General features: G+C 39.4%; 2 protein-coding genes across 2 annotated transcripts; both read right to left on the bottom strand.

The window, feature by feature from the left end:
- Window positions 1-4,844: 4,844 nt before the first annotated feature.
- LOC115671305 (receptor-like protein kinase 5) lies at window positions 4,845-6,830 on the bottom strand. Its single transcript, XM_030592839.2, has 2 exons — window positions 5,388-6,830; window positions 4,845-5,275 (listed from the first exon to the last, which is right to left on the bottom strand). The coding sequence occupies exons 1-2, from the start codon at window positions 6,769-6,771 to the stop codon at window positions 4,845-4,847; spliced, it is 1,815 nt and encodes a 604-aa protein (XP_030448699.2). The 5' UTR covers window positions 6,772-6,830.
- On the bottom strand, window positions 6,771-8,034 carry LOC130136052 (receptor-like protein 52). Its single transcript, XM_056306030.1, has 2 exons — window positions 6,891-8,034; window positions 6,771-6,787 (listed from the first exon to the last, which is right to left on the bottom strand). Exons 1-2 carry the CDS (start codon window positions 8,032-8,034, stop codon window positions 6,771-6,773), a joined length of 1,161 nt encoding a protein of 386 aa, XP_056162005.1.
- Between the last annotated feature and the right edge of the window lie 6,474 nt (window positions 8,035-14,508).

Here is a 14,508-nt window from a genome sequence, read left to right as displayed (position 1 = left end):
TAGCAAACCACAATAGTTCTAAACTACTAAAGATTTAACAATGGCCACTCAAATGTTATTGACTATATATTTACTAATTGATCTTTTTTCTATAGGTCTTGCTGAATCGTTCTTGATATACAGCCTTCATCTTAGGCTGGTGGAACAATATAATTTCCCTCAACGGGCCTTACTTGCCCTAGACGGGGCTCGCCCGTGCGAGGGTTGGCCGGGCCTTGCCTGTGTGGTGGGCGACGGTGGCCTCGTCCGGCGATGGCGACCTCGCCCGATGAGGCTAGGCGCCTAGCCATGGCTAGTGGCCAGCAGTGTCCAAACGGCCATTACTGCAAAAGGTAGAAGAAAGGAGATGAAAAAAAAGAAAACAATAAAAAAATTAAAAATTTAAAAAATCGAAAAATTATTAAAATATTATTAAAAATCATCTACGTCAGTAAATGACAATATCACATAGGCTAGCTAGCATCCACGTTAATAATATCGGCCTAAATTTACATGAAGGACTAAATTGACACAAAGACAAAAGATTTAGGACTCAATTGGCACCAAAAATAAGTTTATGACTAAATTGGCCAATAATGCGAAAATGCTTTATAACTTTTCCGACACTTTTTCCCGAAATTTGATGGTCTAATGATGTATTTTTGGGTAGCAACCTATGTAGCAGCTAAGATGAGTGTACCTTAAGCTTTGTAGCTTGACCTAAGAAAAGAAACCTAAACTAGCTGATCATATATAAAGGATGAACATATTTCCAAGCATGCAAGATTAAAACACTAGGGTTTCCAGGATTCATTTAACCCACAATGGTACTCAAGATGAAATTATCTTCAACATAATACATGAGCATGTCCATTTTTGCTTTTGTTTCGCCAAATCAATGGGAAGAACTCGGCAATGCATCATGTTGGACTTTGCCTTTGCTCCCTTGAACAAGCAACACACCTTTTCTAATCAACTTATTCCAAAAGCCTAGTTTTGCTAATAATAATTTAGTGAAATTTCTATGTCATGCAACCAAATTATTAGTATTGGTCCAAATCTTTCAAGGGTCAAGTCAGATTGGGAGCGTCGAATTTAACTAACTTCAAATTGCTAGTTGCCGCCCGTTGATGCCTTTTGACCTTTCTTTCCTTTGATCTATCATAAAATATGCAAGATTTTTCATTGACTCTCTTTAAAGGGTTAGCGAAAGATAATCTGTTCCACGTCTTTCTAGAGTTCTTTATGAATTATTGTGTCCTTAATCGAATCTTCATAAGAAATTTCTCCTCATTCAATGCAATGCCTGACCACTAAATCTTCCTATTAGGTCCACGAAATTTTAACCCTCATTACATGATCATGACAGTCTTAAATTCTGCACAATGACATGCGGAGTTCGTATTTCGGATCTCTACTTTAATTGGATTCATGAGATCTTGTAGTTTGATTGCACCAAACTATGATGGGTTAGAAATAGAAGCTCTCGTACGCCTAGAGAATATCAAATTAGAGCGTCTATACTTTGGTTCTTACGAGGAACGTTTGACTTACCTAGGCTAGAAAAGTTATTTTTTCGTAGAAAGAGTTTGGGATTTGCAATTTTCAGTTGGAAACTAATGAGAAAGCTTAAGCATATATATATATATTATGAAGTTTGCAGGAGTGGAGATTGCTAAAGCAATTGAATAGATTGTAATAAATTGATGTGGTAACGCACTTAAAGTAAATGTGTGCCTACATCTGCTTAATCATCTCGCAATAGTGCCAGCACGCTATTGACACCTAAAATTTACCTAGTCACTTAAGATTTAATTGCATAGAAAATTCGAGATTAATTTTTAACTCTTAAACAAAAATACTTTTCATTGAATTGCATAGAATGTAGACACAAGGTGCATTTGCATTAGTAGAATATATTAGAACATATTTTCTCTTTTTTTTTCTTTTTCTTTTTTCTAAAAAAAATTTAATTTGAAAACAAGAAGAGGACTGACCGGAGTTTGGCTGTATTGGAACATATTAGAACATATTAGACAATGTTGGCGAGGGGGGAAGTTTGGCTGGATTGGAAAAGGGAAAAATTTTTCTGGTGTTCCGGTGACTGACCGGAGGAGAGAGTAGTGGGATTTGTCCTTGAGAAAGAGGAGTTCCTTCGCTCGTCGCTCACCGGCACGGCCGTCGACTTTTGCCGGAAATCAATTCGTCGATCGTCGGTCGTCACCGTAGCGACTTTCCATCCGCGGACAGAAGGTTTCAGCGTGCGAACACCGCCGTCCGCACAACTACAACACAGGGTGGTCCGCCCTAATCGCCGTCGTTATCGTCGGAGGCTCGCCTACCGGTCGCCGTTTCGCCGTCACGAAGACTACCCGAACCGGGTAAGCCCCGAAAATCGCACGAGACCCACACTGATTCATGATGAACAATGTCGATTTAGAGCTTAACATGCTAGGTTCAGGCCATGAATGGTAGTAAATCCGAACCTAGGAGTGGCATCTTAAGTCGCACATTACCTGTTTGACTAAATGTCTCAATGAAACTCTTTAAGCCTAAAACGTCGAATTTGGTTATGTAGTCTCTTGGAGTTTCGTTGCAAACTAACGCAAGCTTGTAGTGCAATATTGCTATTTAGGTTCCTGTGCTTCTTGTTAAAGCTAGAAATCGCATTGAATCTCACTCAAGATCGTATATCTCAACTTGCGTACCATGTGTTCGATGAAATGTCCAAATGGAAGTCTGAATGATTTTTTGTGGGATTGATGCCTAGAACTCAGTTTTTGTGCTTGTTTAGTACTCGTATTCGTCGAATCAATACTGACTTCGTGTTTTTCTTGTGTTTATGCCATGGTTTGCACATTGTCCGAGTCGGCCGCGCGTACACGTATCCCCTCCGGAGAATTCCTTCCCCATCTGAGAGGCCCGCAGCTTGAGGCCGTTACCGTCACCTCATTATCTCTGTTTCATATGCGTGTATGTCTGTTTGTTTGCGTTTTGCACATATTGTTGCCGCGAGAAGTCTGGTGATCGAAAAATGAAAAATGGTTGTCAGTGTTGGCGTTTTGGTGGCTGGTAGTGCTGGATTAAGGATGGTTGTTCGGTGATGGTGGTGTCGTGATTCTGGCCAGAGCAGATTCGACGTCGGCGCCGGTCGAGGAGGCCGGTTTTGGTTCGGTGTAGTGGTCGCCGGTGAATCGCTGAGAAGAAAGACGTTCTCAGTGAGAACTCTCGGGAGAAGACGTTCCGAGGGGAAGAAGAAAAATGGAAAAGAAAGAGAAAAAGAATAAAGAGGAAAGAGAAATAGAAAAAAGAGATAATAGAAAAGAAAAATAAAAAAAATTCAGAAAAGAAATAGAAAAAGGGGTTCCTGGGCGGTCAGAGAACCGGGTCAGGTAGCCGGGACAGATCGGGTCAGGGGACTCGGTCCAGAATTCTTATTTTATTATTAAAAAATATAAAAATGAAAAAGTCCAAAAAAATCCGAAAATGTTTAAAAACCCAAAAAATATTAAAAAGTCCGGAAAATATTTTAAAAATTCAGAAAAATTCCAAAAATTCAGAAAACTAGGAAGTGTTTAGAACTTTGTTTTTAGGTTAATTTCATTAGGTCTTAGTGACTTTGTTTTTAGGTTAATTTCATTAGGTCTTAGTATTAATTTCATCCTAGATTTAGTTTTAAAAGCTTAGAAAAAATGAGAAAAATCTTTAAAAAATTGCTCCAAAAAATTGAACAAACTGTTAGGCTTTACCTTAGGACTTTTGATTGCCTTTTCTTTTTTTAGAGATGATGTTAGGTCGCGATTGTTTATTTTCATGCCGATTATCTGGTTGCGCCCCTTTTATACATTGTTTGCTATTATTAATTTTTAGCATGGTTAGGACGAGCTTTAGGCTTCTGCATAGGCTGCCTTGGTGCGTTAGTTAGCGAGCGATCAAGTTTAGGTACCGAAAGGATACTAGTTAGATCACTAATGTAATCAAGTTTTTGATCCTTAGAATTTCTGATTTTCGCACGTATCGAGACGACACTCTTGCATTTCGATTAGGGTTTCTAGCCAACTCTTGATTTTGGCTAGTGGCGACTCAAATTAAATGCTTATTTTAGACAATTCTCGTCGCATGCGGTACGAGGCTTGGGAGTGCTTCGGTCCTTGGATTAATGAACTATTTGGTTTGTCCTTCAAACAAATCAATTAATGTTCACATCCATCCATTGACAAATACCTCCAGGCCTCACCTATCAATTTTCATTGACACACACGATCCAATTAGCCGCCTAAGTTCATCGCGCAATAGAAATTGGTTGTTTGAAAAAGGGACAGCGATGCGTGCAATGTTTGACCGTCGTCATCAATCAAGGGCGTTCACTTGATAGGCCCAACAATTTCGACGAAGCAAAATCCAAAATATCATGGGCCAGCGTATCCTGAAGGCCCGATTCGGCCCATTAAGTCCTCTTCCTGTAATCGTTTGAAAGCCCTTTTGACGAGGAGTTGGTATCATTTTCTTATATTCGAGTGGATTGATCACTCATGCCATTCGTTTTTATAGAATTCAATTCCATGTGTTGGACCGGTGTTTCACTATGTAGGCCTCGTCGGCAGCTTTAAAAGGGGGAGAATTCTCAAATACTCAAATCTTAGAGAATTCTCGAAAAAAAAGCAACGAATCAAATAACATTAACCCCTTCATTCACACCTTATTCAAATAATCACATTCAAGATAACATCCAATACCCTAAAGACCCCAAATGGGTAATTTGTGATTATAAAAGCACCCACTAGCATCTGCTGAATCAGAAATGGATTTTCAGAAGTCGGGAGTCCCCTTCACAAAGCTTCTGCAACTGTTTTTAGTGCTGAGAGTCAGTAAGTGTTGCACCTGAGAAAACAATAAGCGTTCTGCGGCATTTCCTCATGCCTAGGATTTTCGAGGAGGGGGGCAACGTCTAAGTTATGTCGGGATGTCTGCTCGACATCGTAAAGCGGATTGCTACATTTGAGCAGCACTTGCACTACCTTCTTCATCGGAGGCCTCTTGGAAGGACTGTTCGCAGTGCAAGAGATCCCGAGCTTAAAGACATTGCTTATTGCACCTAGGAATGAGTCGTTGTTGATCTCCTCGTCTATCGCATCAGATATTGCCTTGCCATCTAGGATGTGACGCCATGCCCAATCAACGAGGCACATGTCTTCGTCCCCGCCTTGAGCATCCCTCCCGGTGGTCAGTTCCAAGAGAACGACCCCGAAGCTATAAACATCGATCTTCTTATTAACTTTCGTCGTCTGAGCATACTCTGTTATTCAACAAAGAAGGGGCAATACAAAATTATATATTCTTGCTGGTATGATATGACGAAGGTGAGCTTGCATAGCTGAGATGGATTCATGTCAAGTGAATAGACAAACCTGGTGCAAGATAGCCAGCAGATCCGGAAACACTGGACACCATGACAGATTCTCCATGCTTGGCCAACATTCTTGCAAGGCCGAAGTCAGCAAGTTTTGCAGTGAACTCGGAGTCTAAGAGAATGTTGCTCGATTTCACGTCTCGGTGGATGATGGGCGGTGAACAATCATCGTGCATATAGCAAAGTCCTTGAGCGGCTCCTAGCGCAATCTGTAACCTCTTGGGCCAATCCAAGAACATATTGTTGGCTACACCTGAGACGGGTGACGATCTTTTGGTCTTGTGAAGCCAATGGTCCAAGCTGTGATTTTCCATGTACTCGTACACTATGAGTTTCGAGTTCTCACAAGAAATACAGCACAGCAATTTGATAATGTTCAGATGCCTTATCTTCCCAAGTATCCCCACTTCTGCTACGAATTGCTTCTCCAGCTTCTCGTCCAATTTTCGGTCATTTGAAATCCTTTTTACCGCGATGGTGTCACCAGAATGATTCACGATAATTTTGTATACTTTTCCTGATCCGCCACTTCCGATCACATTATGCTCCTTCAATCCCGACAGAACATTCGATTCTGTAAAATTCAAACTTTGGAATGGGGTCAGTTTCGGAGTTGAATCAAACCCGTCTCTCTTCTTTCTGGAAGCTCTGATTGTAAATACTGCCACCAACAAAACGAATATCACTGCAGCGATGGCCAAGATCACAATCAAGGCGAGATTGGTCAGCAAGCTTTTGCTCGATCTACGGGATTGGGAATTGCAGACATTGAGCCTCATGAACGAATTGGATGCACAGAGGCTCGGGTTGTTCAGGAAACTGGCATCATATGCGGCGTTCTCTAACTCGTCTGGGATTCGTCCATTGAGGCGATTGGAGGATAAATTGAGAAGGTTCAGCTTCAGCTGGCCGATTTCAGGAGGAATCAAGCCGGACAGTTGGTTTTCAGATAGGTCCAACTGCATGAGTACCGGTAGAAGACCGATTTTGCTAGGAATCGGTCCTGACAATCGATTGTGGCTAAGATTCAGAGTGGTCAAGGAGTTCCACGCAACAATAGCTGTGGGAAGATTTCCGGAGAGCTCGTTCTGACCTAGCAAAAGCGTCGTCAGAGAAGGAAGCTCGGTTAATTCAGTCGGAATGGTGCCACTCAGGAAGTTATTACTGGCATCAAACACCACCAACTTCCTCCACGAAGACACTGTGCTCGAAATCTTGCCAGAGAATCTGTTGTTGCTCATCTGGATCCGAGTGAGGTTCGGGGACAGCTCCTCGGGAAGCTCGCCAGTCAACCCATTACCACTCAAGATCAAAGTTGTCAAGTTCGGCGACATCCAGAGTCCTTGAGGCACATTGCCAGTGAATCCATTGTTGTTCAACATCACAATGTACAAAGTACTGCAATTTCCAAGTGACTCTGGCAACTCCCCGCCGAGATTGTTATGCATTGCCACCAACCCATACAGCGTGCCGCCATGGCACAGTTGTTCCGGCAACGTGCCAGTCAAGTTGTTGAAGGCCACTTCGAATCTTCTGAGTGCGGAAAACTTGCCGAAGTCCGGGGGGATCGTGCCTGATAGATTGTTGTAAGACAGCCTGACATCAGACAAAGTGGGAAGACGGCTGATATCTTCTGGGATTCCACCGGACAATTGATTGAACTCTAAATTCAAGCTGGATAGATTCTTGAGCGTCCCGAAATCTTCAGGTATGTTCCCCGTCAAATTATTCACAGACAGATCGATCACGCGCAGGTTCGCAGCGCTTACTGCCTGAGGGATCGACCCGAAGACATTGGTCTTGTACATGAACAACTCGCTCAAGTTCCTTAAAGCGAAAATGCTGCCCGGGATCTCTCCTCTCAGTGGATTCATCCCCAAGTCCAAGTGCTCGAGAGCCTTCATATTGCTGACCGTCTCTGGGATTCCACCAAACAGGTTCGTCTGCGGCATCGAGAAGAACCGCAGCTTCTTCAGGGCGGTGAAGTTCTGCGGTAGCTGTGACGGCGCAAACTGGTTGTTGTACCCAAGGCTCAGTTCTTCGAGATCGGAGAGGCCAAAAATCTCTTTAGGGTAAGTGTCGTTGTACTTGGACTGGTAAAGGTGAAGGATCCTCAGCCTCTGCAGCCTCGCGATCGACGCCGGGACGTTGAATGAGAAGCTGTTGGTGGCGAGAATCAGGACCTGAAGATTGGCCAAGCGGTCGATATCACATGGAATAGGACCTTCGAAGTAATTCTGGGACAGGTCGAGGTGCACGAGCTTAGAACAGTTGTAGAGAACTGTGGGAAACTCTCCAGGAATTTTGTTGTTGGAGACGTCGAGCTTGGTCAGATTCTCGAGGTCACAGATGAATGGGGGGATCGAATAATTTAAGTTCAGGTTTACGAGGTTGAGCTCGGTGATCGAGCCATCTTGGCATGTGATCTCGGGCCATGTGCAGTGGGAGGACAAATTGGAGGCGACCCAGTGGGCGAGGGAAGATGGGTCTTTCCAGGATTGCCTCAGCTTCAACAGGACTTGTTGTTCTTGATCTTGAATTTGAGATTCTGCAACACGGGAGAGAAAGCAGAGGAAGACGAGACAAGGGATGTAGAAGAGGAGGAAGATGTGAATATGAGGAGGTGATGGGGTTGGTCTCGGCATAATTGAAGGCGCTTCAGAGTCTTTTACTGGTTAGAGAGACTCTACGGTGTTGGAGCTAGAGACCTATCAGCTCAACTTGATGCAAAACGTGATAGTTTGCTTTTGTTTATTGATCGGCAGAACCCCCACGTTTTTAACCTCGTTTTAAAGTGCTAGAATTTGGTGGGTCCTAAGATGATGGTGTGTGGATGAATTTGTTCTTTTTTGTTCTTTTCCATTTCGCTCCACTAGTATCTCATCGCAGTCAACACGTGACAGAGGGAAGAGTCAATGAGCCAATGATGTTCCTGTCGAATATCTAAATTCGATCTTATCAACGATGCAAGAAAGTAATAGAAATTCACATGATACAAGAATTTCGTGGTTCGGCGGAGAGATGTTCACGTAATATCTACGTATCGATAGAAGAGAGATTCGTTTAACTAATAACGTAGAAAAATGTATAGCCGCTCTTTCTCACACCCTGCCTCTCTTTTAGAAACCTGTTTCGCCATAAATATATATAGCAAAACCCTAAATGGCACAAATTATAAAGTTGCCCACATAGCCTAAAATATTTAACTTTCTCATATAAATCCTTCTATAACTTTTGTATATCATTCGCGTGAACTTTCAAGGCGTTGTTAGACCTTTTAATTTCTTGAATCATTTAAGAGAAACCATGAAAACCCTACACCAAATCCCATTGAAAACACAAGTCTTCATATGATCATTATGTCGTGATAATGAGTTAAGTCTATACAATATTTTCACGATGTCTCTCTGTCTTGCGGTAATTATAATCTATGTGCACGTAACGTCAATCACCAGCAGAGATAGGTGTACATGCCTCCGCGTGAGCTGTTAACCCTGCGAAAATACCATTAAAAATTGGGAGCTCGCGATTACAAGCACATCTCCTCCGAGGATTCACGGGAGCAGCTAGAAGCCCTCCAACTTTGAACGTTGACCGGAGACTTTTGGTTTTTAAAGTAAGGTTCTTGTCGGCTTTTGCCCTTATCCCTTGCTTTGGTAGGAAACGAAGATGGGGGAAGACTCTGACCCTCCCTTTAGATTGGCTAACCGCCATAATTTCTATTTTGTGTTCTTTTCGGACAATCAACTAATCAGGATTAAATTCTAACTTTAAATTTAAGATAAGTGAGTCGGAATTACAAAATTTCGGAATGAAATATATCAAGATGCTCAATATGATATCACGATCAGATGAAATAGTTTTTATCGAGAATTTTGCAAACCGATCCATTGTTGGATAGTGGCATAGCATGGGTGAAAGTTGAGGTCTGTTCCTTAGACTCATTGAAGAAATTATATGTAATGCGCGAAATCCCATCCATCCAAGGAGTTACGTATAGGTATTTGGCATTTTATTATTTGTTTTTGGTGGGGGAAATTAGAAGATTAAGACAACATGTAAGTGGGACAAACCAAATATAGCTAATTTATTGGCGATCCCATTATGTGATGTAGCGAGAACTTTAATCACACATACACTCAACAAGTAGTATTAACTTGATAATGTCTAACGAAAGTCTCTCTTCAATCAAGGTCAACCGTCTTCTTAAATTAATATCACCATCTAAATGATCAGATTTCGCGTTAACATGGTAGTCTGAATTATTAGAATTTACACGGTTCAAAAATTTAGGGTGAACACATATATCCAATCGACAACACACCCGCTTTTAGACAGTGTAGAAAAAGATGATTCCTAGCCCTCCAAATGGACACTTTTTAAAAAGTAAGGTGGATGATATAAAACTCGACCTACTAAAAAAAACTAAGAGAAAAAAGAATCGATCATCAAAGCAAAGAGCCGTTTTAATTGAGTTAAACCTAACATCCACCACAGGACTTACTATGTTTTGGTTTTGTTTTTCTCCCTCTCTCCCTTTTCCTTGGGTGCGTCATGATCAATGGTTTTGCTAAGGACGACATTAGCTAAGGATGGCAGAGAAATATTTACAAATATCTAGAGATTGCTTTCTTCTGATTAAGTTCTGCATTGAAATTAATCGGCATTAAAGATTCTTAAAAATTGCTTCCTTATGATTATACCATGCTTTGAAATTTATATTGAGATGCTGATGTTTTCCGAGGCGTGAAGTTCTAATCCCTTCATGAGCTAATACCGTTGAAAATCTCAAACCAGTACCTCCATGAAACATTCACTCCAAACAAATTTTCATCCCCAGAAAATCCTTAAAGAGAACCTCTTTAACACATTTATTCAAGCTAATTTTCACCTCATGAAAAATTCCAAATCGGTACTCTTGACCCAAATCTATCTTCTGTTAAAATACATACATGTCAACACACGTGGATTTCCCAGTCGATTCTGTCATTTTCCGCATTGGATTTGTCTTACATTCGTCCGCCACATGCAATCCATCTTACAGTCATCTGTGATGTGTATTGACACATATTTATTGTAACAGGATATTGAATAGAATATTAATCAATGGTAGATTTTGGTTAAGGTACCAGTTTAGATTTTTTTTTTTGTGTGACGAAAATCAGTTTAAGGTAAATGTGTCACGGGTTCCAATTTAGGAGTTTTTGTGAAACGAAATTTAATTTGAAGTAAATGTGTCATAAGGTATCATTTTGAAATTTTTAATGGTGTTAACCCTTCCTTCACCGATTCAACTTAGCTCACCTTCGGAATTAATGATGAGCAAGTCGTCTAATAAAATCCTACATACAAGGACCTTCTCAGATCCAAAAGGAATGTTTAGCAAAAAAGAAAAGAAAATACACCAAAAATCATAACAATTATCAATGAAATTTGAAAAATCTCAAATCGGTACCCTTGACCCAAATTTACTTTCCATTAAAATGCATACATGTCAACACATATGGATTTCCATATTGATTCCGCCATTTTCCACATCGGATATGTCTTACAGACTATCTGCCACGCGTGATCCGTCTTGCAGTCGTCTGCCACGTGTGTCGACACGTATGCATTTTAACGGGATTATTGAACTCAATAGTAACCGATGGTAGATTTGGGTCAAGGTACCAATTTGGATTTTTTTTTTTTTGCATGACGAAAAATTAGTTCAAAGTAGGTGTGTTATGGGACTCTAATTTAAAAATATTTGTGAGACAAAAATTATTTTGTGATAAATACATCATGGGGTATCAGTTTGGGATATTTAATAGTATTAATCCTTCCTTAACCAACTCAAGGTAGCTCGACTTTTGGAATTGGATCTGAGCAAGTATGCCTAATAAATCTGTATACGAGGACATTCTCAGAGCCAAAAGGAATGTTAATAAAAAATTGATAAAATTTATAAAAAGAGATGTAATTGGGTTCCAGAAATTGTTGCATAACATAATGAAGCTCTAAAACTACTGAAAATTATATAGTCAAGGGTGTCTATTTAGTCCCTTTTTTCCGAGTGATCGCATAACAGTTTTGTACTTATTTCACTCAAGCAGAAAAAAACCTAGTCTTTGTTCTTTAGTCTTTATGAAAAAGAAGTCTTTGTTGTTTAGATTAACGTGTGGTGCTTGTACTTGTTGGCCTGTTGCAACCCACTAACGTTTGCGCTTGTAGTTGTTGCAACCCACTACCGTTTCATGCGATCCCTAGATTGGCAAGACGACGACCTGAATGCGGTCCTGGTGATTCTTTGTAATGTCCGAGTCAAATGGCCAACCTTTGAACATGTTCTAAGTCTTTGTTGTTTAGATTAACGTACGGTGCTTGGAGTTGTTGCAACCCACTAACGTTTCTTGCGTTCCCTAGATCGACAAGACAACGACCTGAATGGTTCCCTATAAAGTTGATGGACTTTATTAGGTGGCCAATCTTGGCTACGCTGATGTGTATTCCAAGCAACACATGGCTTTCACATATCAATTTCTACTCTCCTCCTCGAATATTTGTGTGTTTACATTCATGGATGGTGACAGTGACCTATCTAAGCTCACTCCTTTTCAGTTCAATAAGGAAAAAAAAAGTGTAGTTATAGAACAGTAATTATTACAATGTACGATATCAGTTCAATAAGAGTTATTTAGAGTCATCGACAAACTGAAAAGTTGGATGTATATCATTTGGTTGAATTTCCACACAAACGTCAGACATTAAGATTTCTCAAGACATTTAAGAAAAATTATAAGAAGCCTATAGCGAATCCCATCGGAAAACCCAAATTTTCGTACAATTTTTGTGCGGCAATTGATTACATTCATCGCATCAATTGGAAGTAAAGTTTATACAGTATTTTCATGATAAATACCGGTTTCTCGTCTCGCCCTAATCATAGGTATACCACCAGGTGATCCGTTTGGCCTTGCGAAAACCATTAGAAAAACGGGGAGGACGTGATTACCTGACCTACAACACATCTTCGAGAAAATTCACGAAAACAATTAGAAGCCCTCCAACGTTGAACGTGACTGGATGATATAATTTGTAATATGGGGGCTTTCCATAATCAACCAATTGGGATTCATTTAAATATAATTATTCATTGCCTATTCTTAAAATTTTAATTTAAGATAAACGAGTCGGTATTTTAAATTTTTTGAGCAAAATCATAGTAACATCTTAATTAAATAAAATGGTTTTTACTGAGAATTTTGCAAATCAATTATGTGAGATTATGTGGGACCACATTCAACCGTTCTAAAAGCTTAAAAATTATTCTAACGCTCCTGCTTAGTTTGTTTTTTTTTTTGGCCTAATACTAAATTTGGAAATAGTTAATTGGGGAGGTAAATAGGGCCTTGAAAGATTCGAACTCAGAACCTCCTGCTCTAATACCATGTGAGATTATATGGGATCACAACCAATTATTCTAAAAGCTTAAGTTTTTAGATGAATGCGTGATTTATTATTTAAATATTCTAACAAATTCATTGTTGGGTGGCCTACAAAATAAGACAACGAGATGTAGATAAGTCTAAACAAATATTGCTAATCTATTTGTAATCATGTCATATGATGTAGCAGGAATTTAAATTACACATACGCTCGACAAGCAGTAAAGTTTAATCATCTCCTCAATTTATCAGCATATTTAATCAAAATAACAAGATTTGACGTGAACATGATAGTCTAAATTATCAGTATCTACATGTTTAAAAAAGGGGCGAAAACATAAATATGGAAAAGAGATGGTCCCTGGTCCTACAAATGGACACTTTTAAAAGTAAAGTGAACAATATTATACTTGGCTTAATAAGAAGAAGGTAAGAGAATAAAGAGTCATTGATCAAAGCAGAGAACGGTTTTGGTATATTCAAACCAAACACGCACGGCTTGACAACGGCTTTGGTATATTCAAATTACCTAACATGCACGGCTTGACTTGCATGTTTTGATTATGTCTTTCTCCCTCCCTCATGGGTGCATCTTGTCTGTAAGGTTTGCTAAGGATGACGGTGAGATACTTTCATATTTTAAGGAATTACTTTCTTATGATTTGGTCCTGCATTGAAATTATATGAGATTAGAGATTCTTAAGAATTGCTTTCTCATGATCAAGTCTTGCTGTGAAATTTATCTCGGATGTTAATGTTTTCCGAGGGGTGAAGTTCCAATTCCGTCACCAACTCAGGTAGCTCAGTTGTGGAATTGGTGCTGAGTAAGACTATCAAATATAAAATCATACATACAAGGACACCCTAAGAGCCAAAAGGAATGTTAAGCTAGAAGAGAAAAGATAAGTACACCCAAAAAATTTATAAAGTTTATAAATGAGATGCAATTGAGTTCCAAAAAGGCAAAAACTTTGTATCGTATCATTAAATTCTAAAGCTTCTGAAACTTATGTACTCAATGGTGTCAATTGAGTCCGTTAGTTTTGAGTGATCCCATAATATTCTTTTTACTCGTATCAGTTTTGGGAATAAATGTTAGATATTTTGCATTATCTCATTTCACGATGTACTTTATCATTTGACTTATTCTTTGATTGACGGGAGCTAAAAGAATATGCTCCAATGATAATGCAATATACGAGTCACTTCATAAGGGTCGACACAGTTGAGCTGAAGAAGTATGTTACTCTCATCAACACGCTATTATATGTCCTTGTCATCACGAAATGCTTAAATGCATTTTGAGACGCTAATATAAATTTAATCACATTTCCACGTGTTTATATGTTTATAGAAGCGATCGCATCTAAAGAAAAAAAAATTTTAAAATAAAAATTTCAAAAAAAATAAAATAAAATTTGTCAGCGATATCCGGCTAAAATAAGCATGAAAGACTATATTGGCAATCTGTTAAAAAATTTAGGACTAAATTGGCATAATAAAAAAGTTTAGAACTAAAGTAACCACATTACAATAAGTTTATGACTAAATTAACGCAATTGAAAGGTTTATGACTGAATTGGCCGCTGTAAAATAAGTTTATGATTGAATTGGCCGTCGTATAATAGGTTTATAACTAAATTGAAATAATTAAAAGGTTTGTGACTGGATTGGCCGCCGCACAATAAAATT

Source organism: Syzygium oleosum, unplaced genomic scaffold (assembly GCF_021117445.2).
Source record: "Syzygium oleosum isolate NSW1041296 unplaced genomic scaffold, Sole_v2.1 Sole_v2.41, whole genome shotgun sequence".
Taxonomy (NCBI): domain Eukaryota; kingdom Viridiplantae; phylum Streptophyta; class Magnoliopsida; order Myrtales; family Myrtaceae; genus Syzygium; species Syzygium oleosum.
The sequence above is the reverse complement of the archived record's forward strand: the minus strand, read 5'-3'. Positions and strand labels throughout refer to the sequence as shown.

Excerpts from the sequence above, each read along its gene's own strand:
- LOC115671305 (XM_030592839.2), bottom strand. The coding sequence starts at position 6,771 with ATGTTGAACAACAATGGATTCACTGGCAATGTGCCTCAAGGACTCTGG. Across the intron at positions 5,276-5,387 it reads TGCTGGCTATCTTGCACCAG|AGTATGCTCAGACGACGAAA; the intron begins GTTTGTCTATTC and ends GTTGAATAACAG.
- LOC130136052 (XM_056306030.1), bottom strand. The coding sequence starts at position 8,034 with ATGCCGAGACCAACCCCATCACCTCCTCATATTCACATCTTCCTCCTC.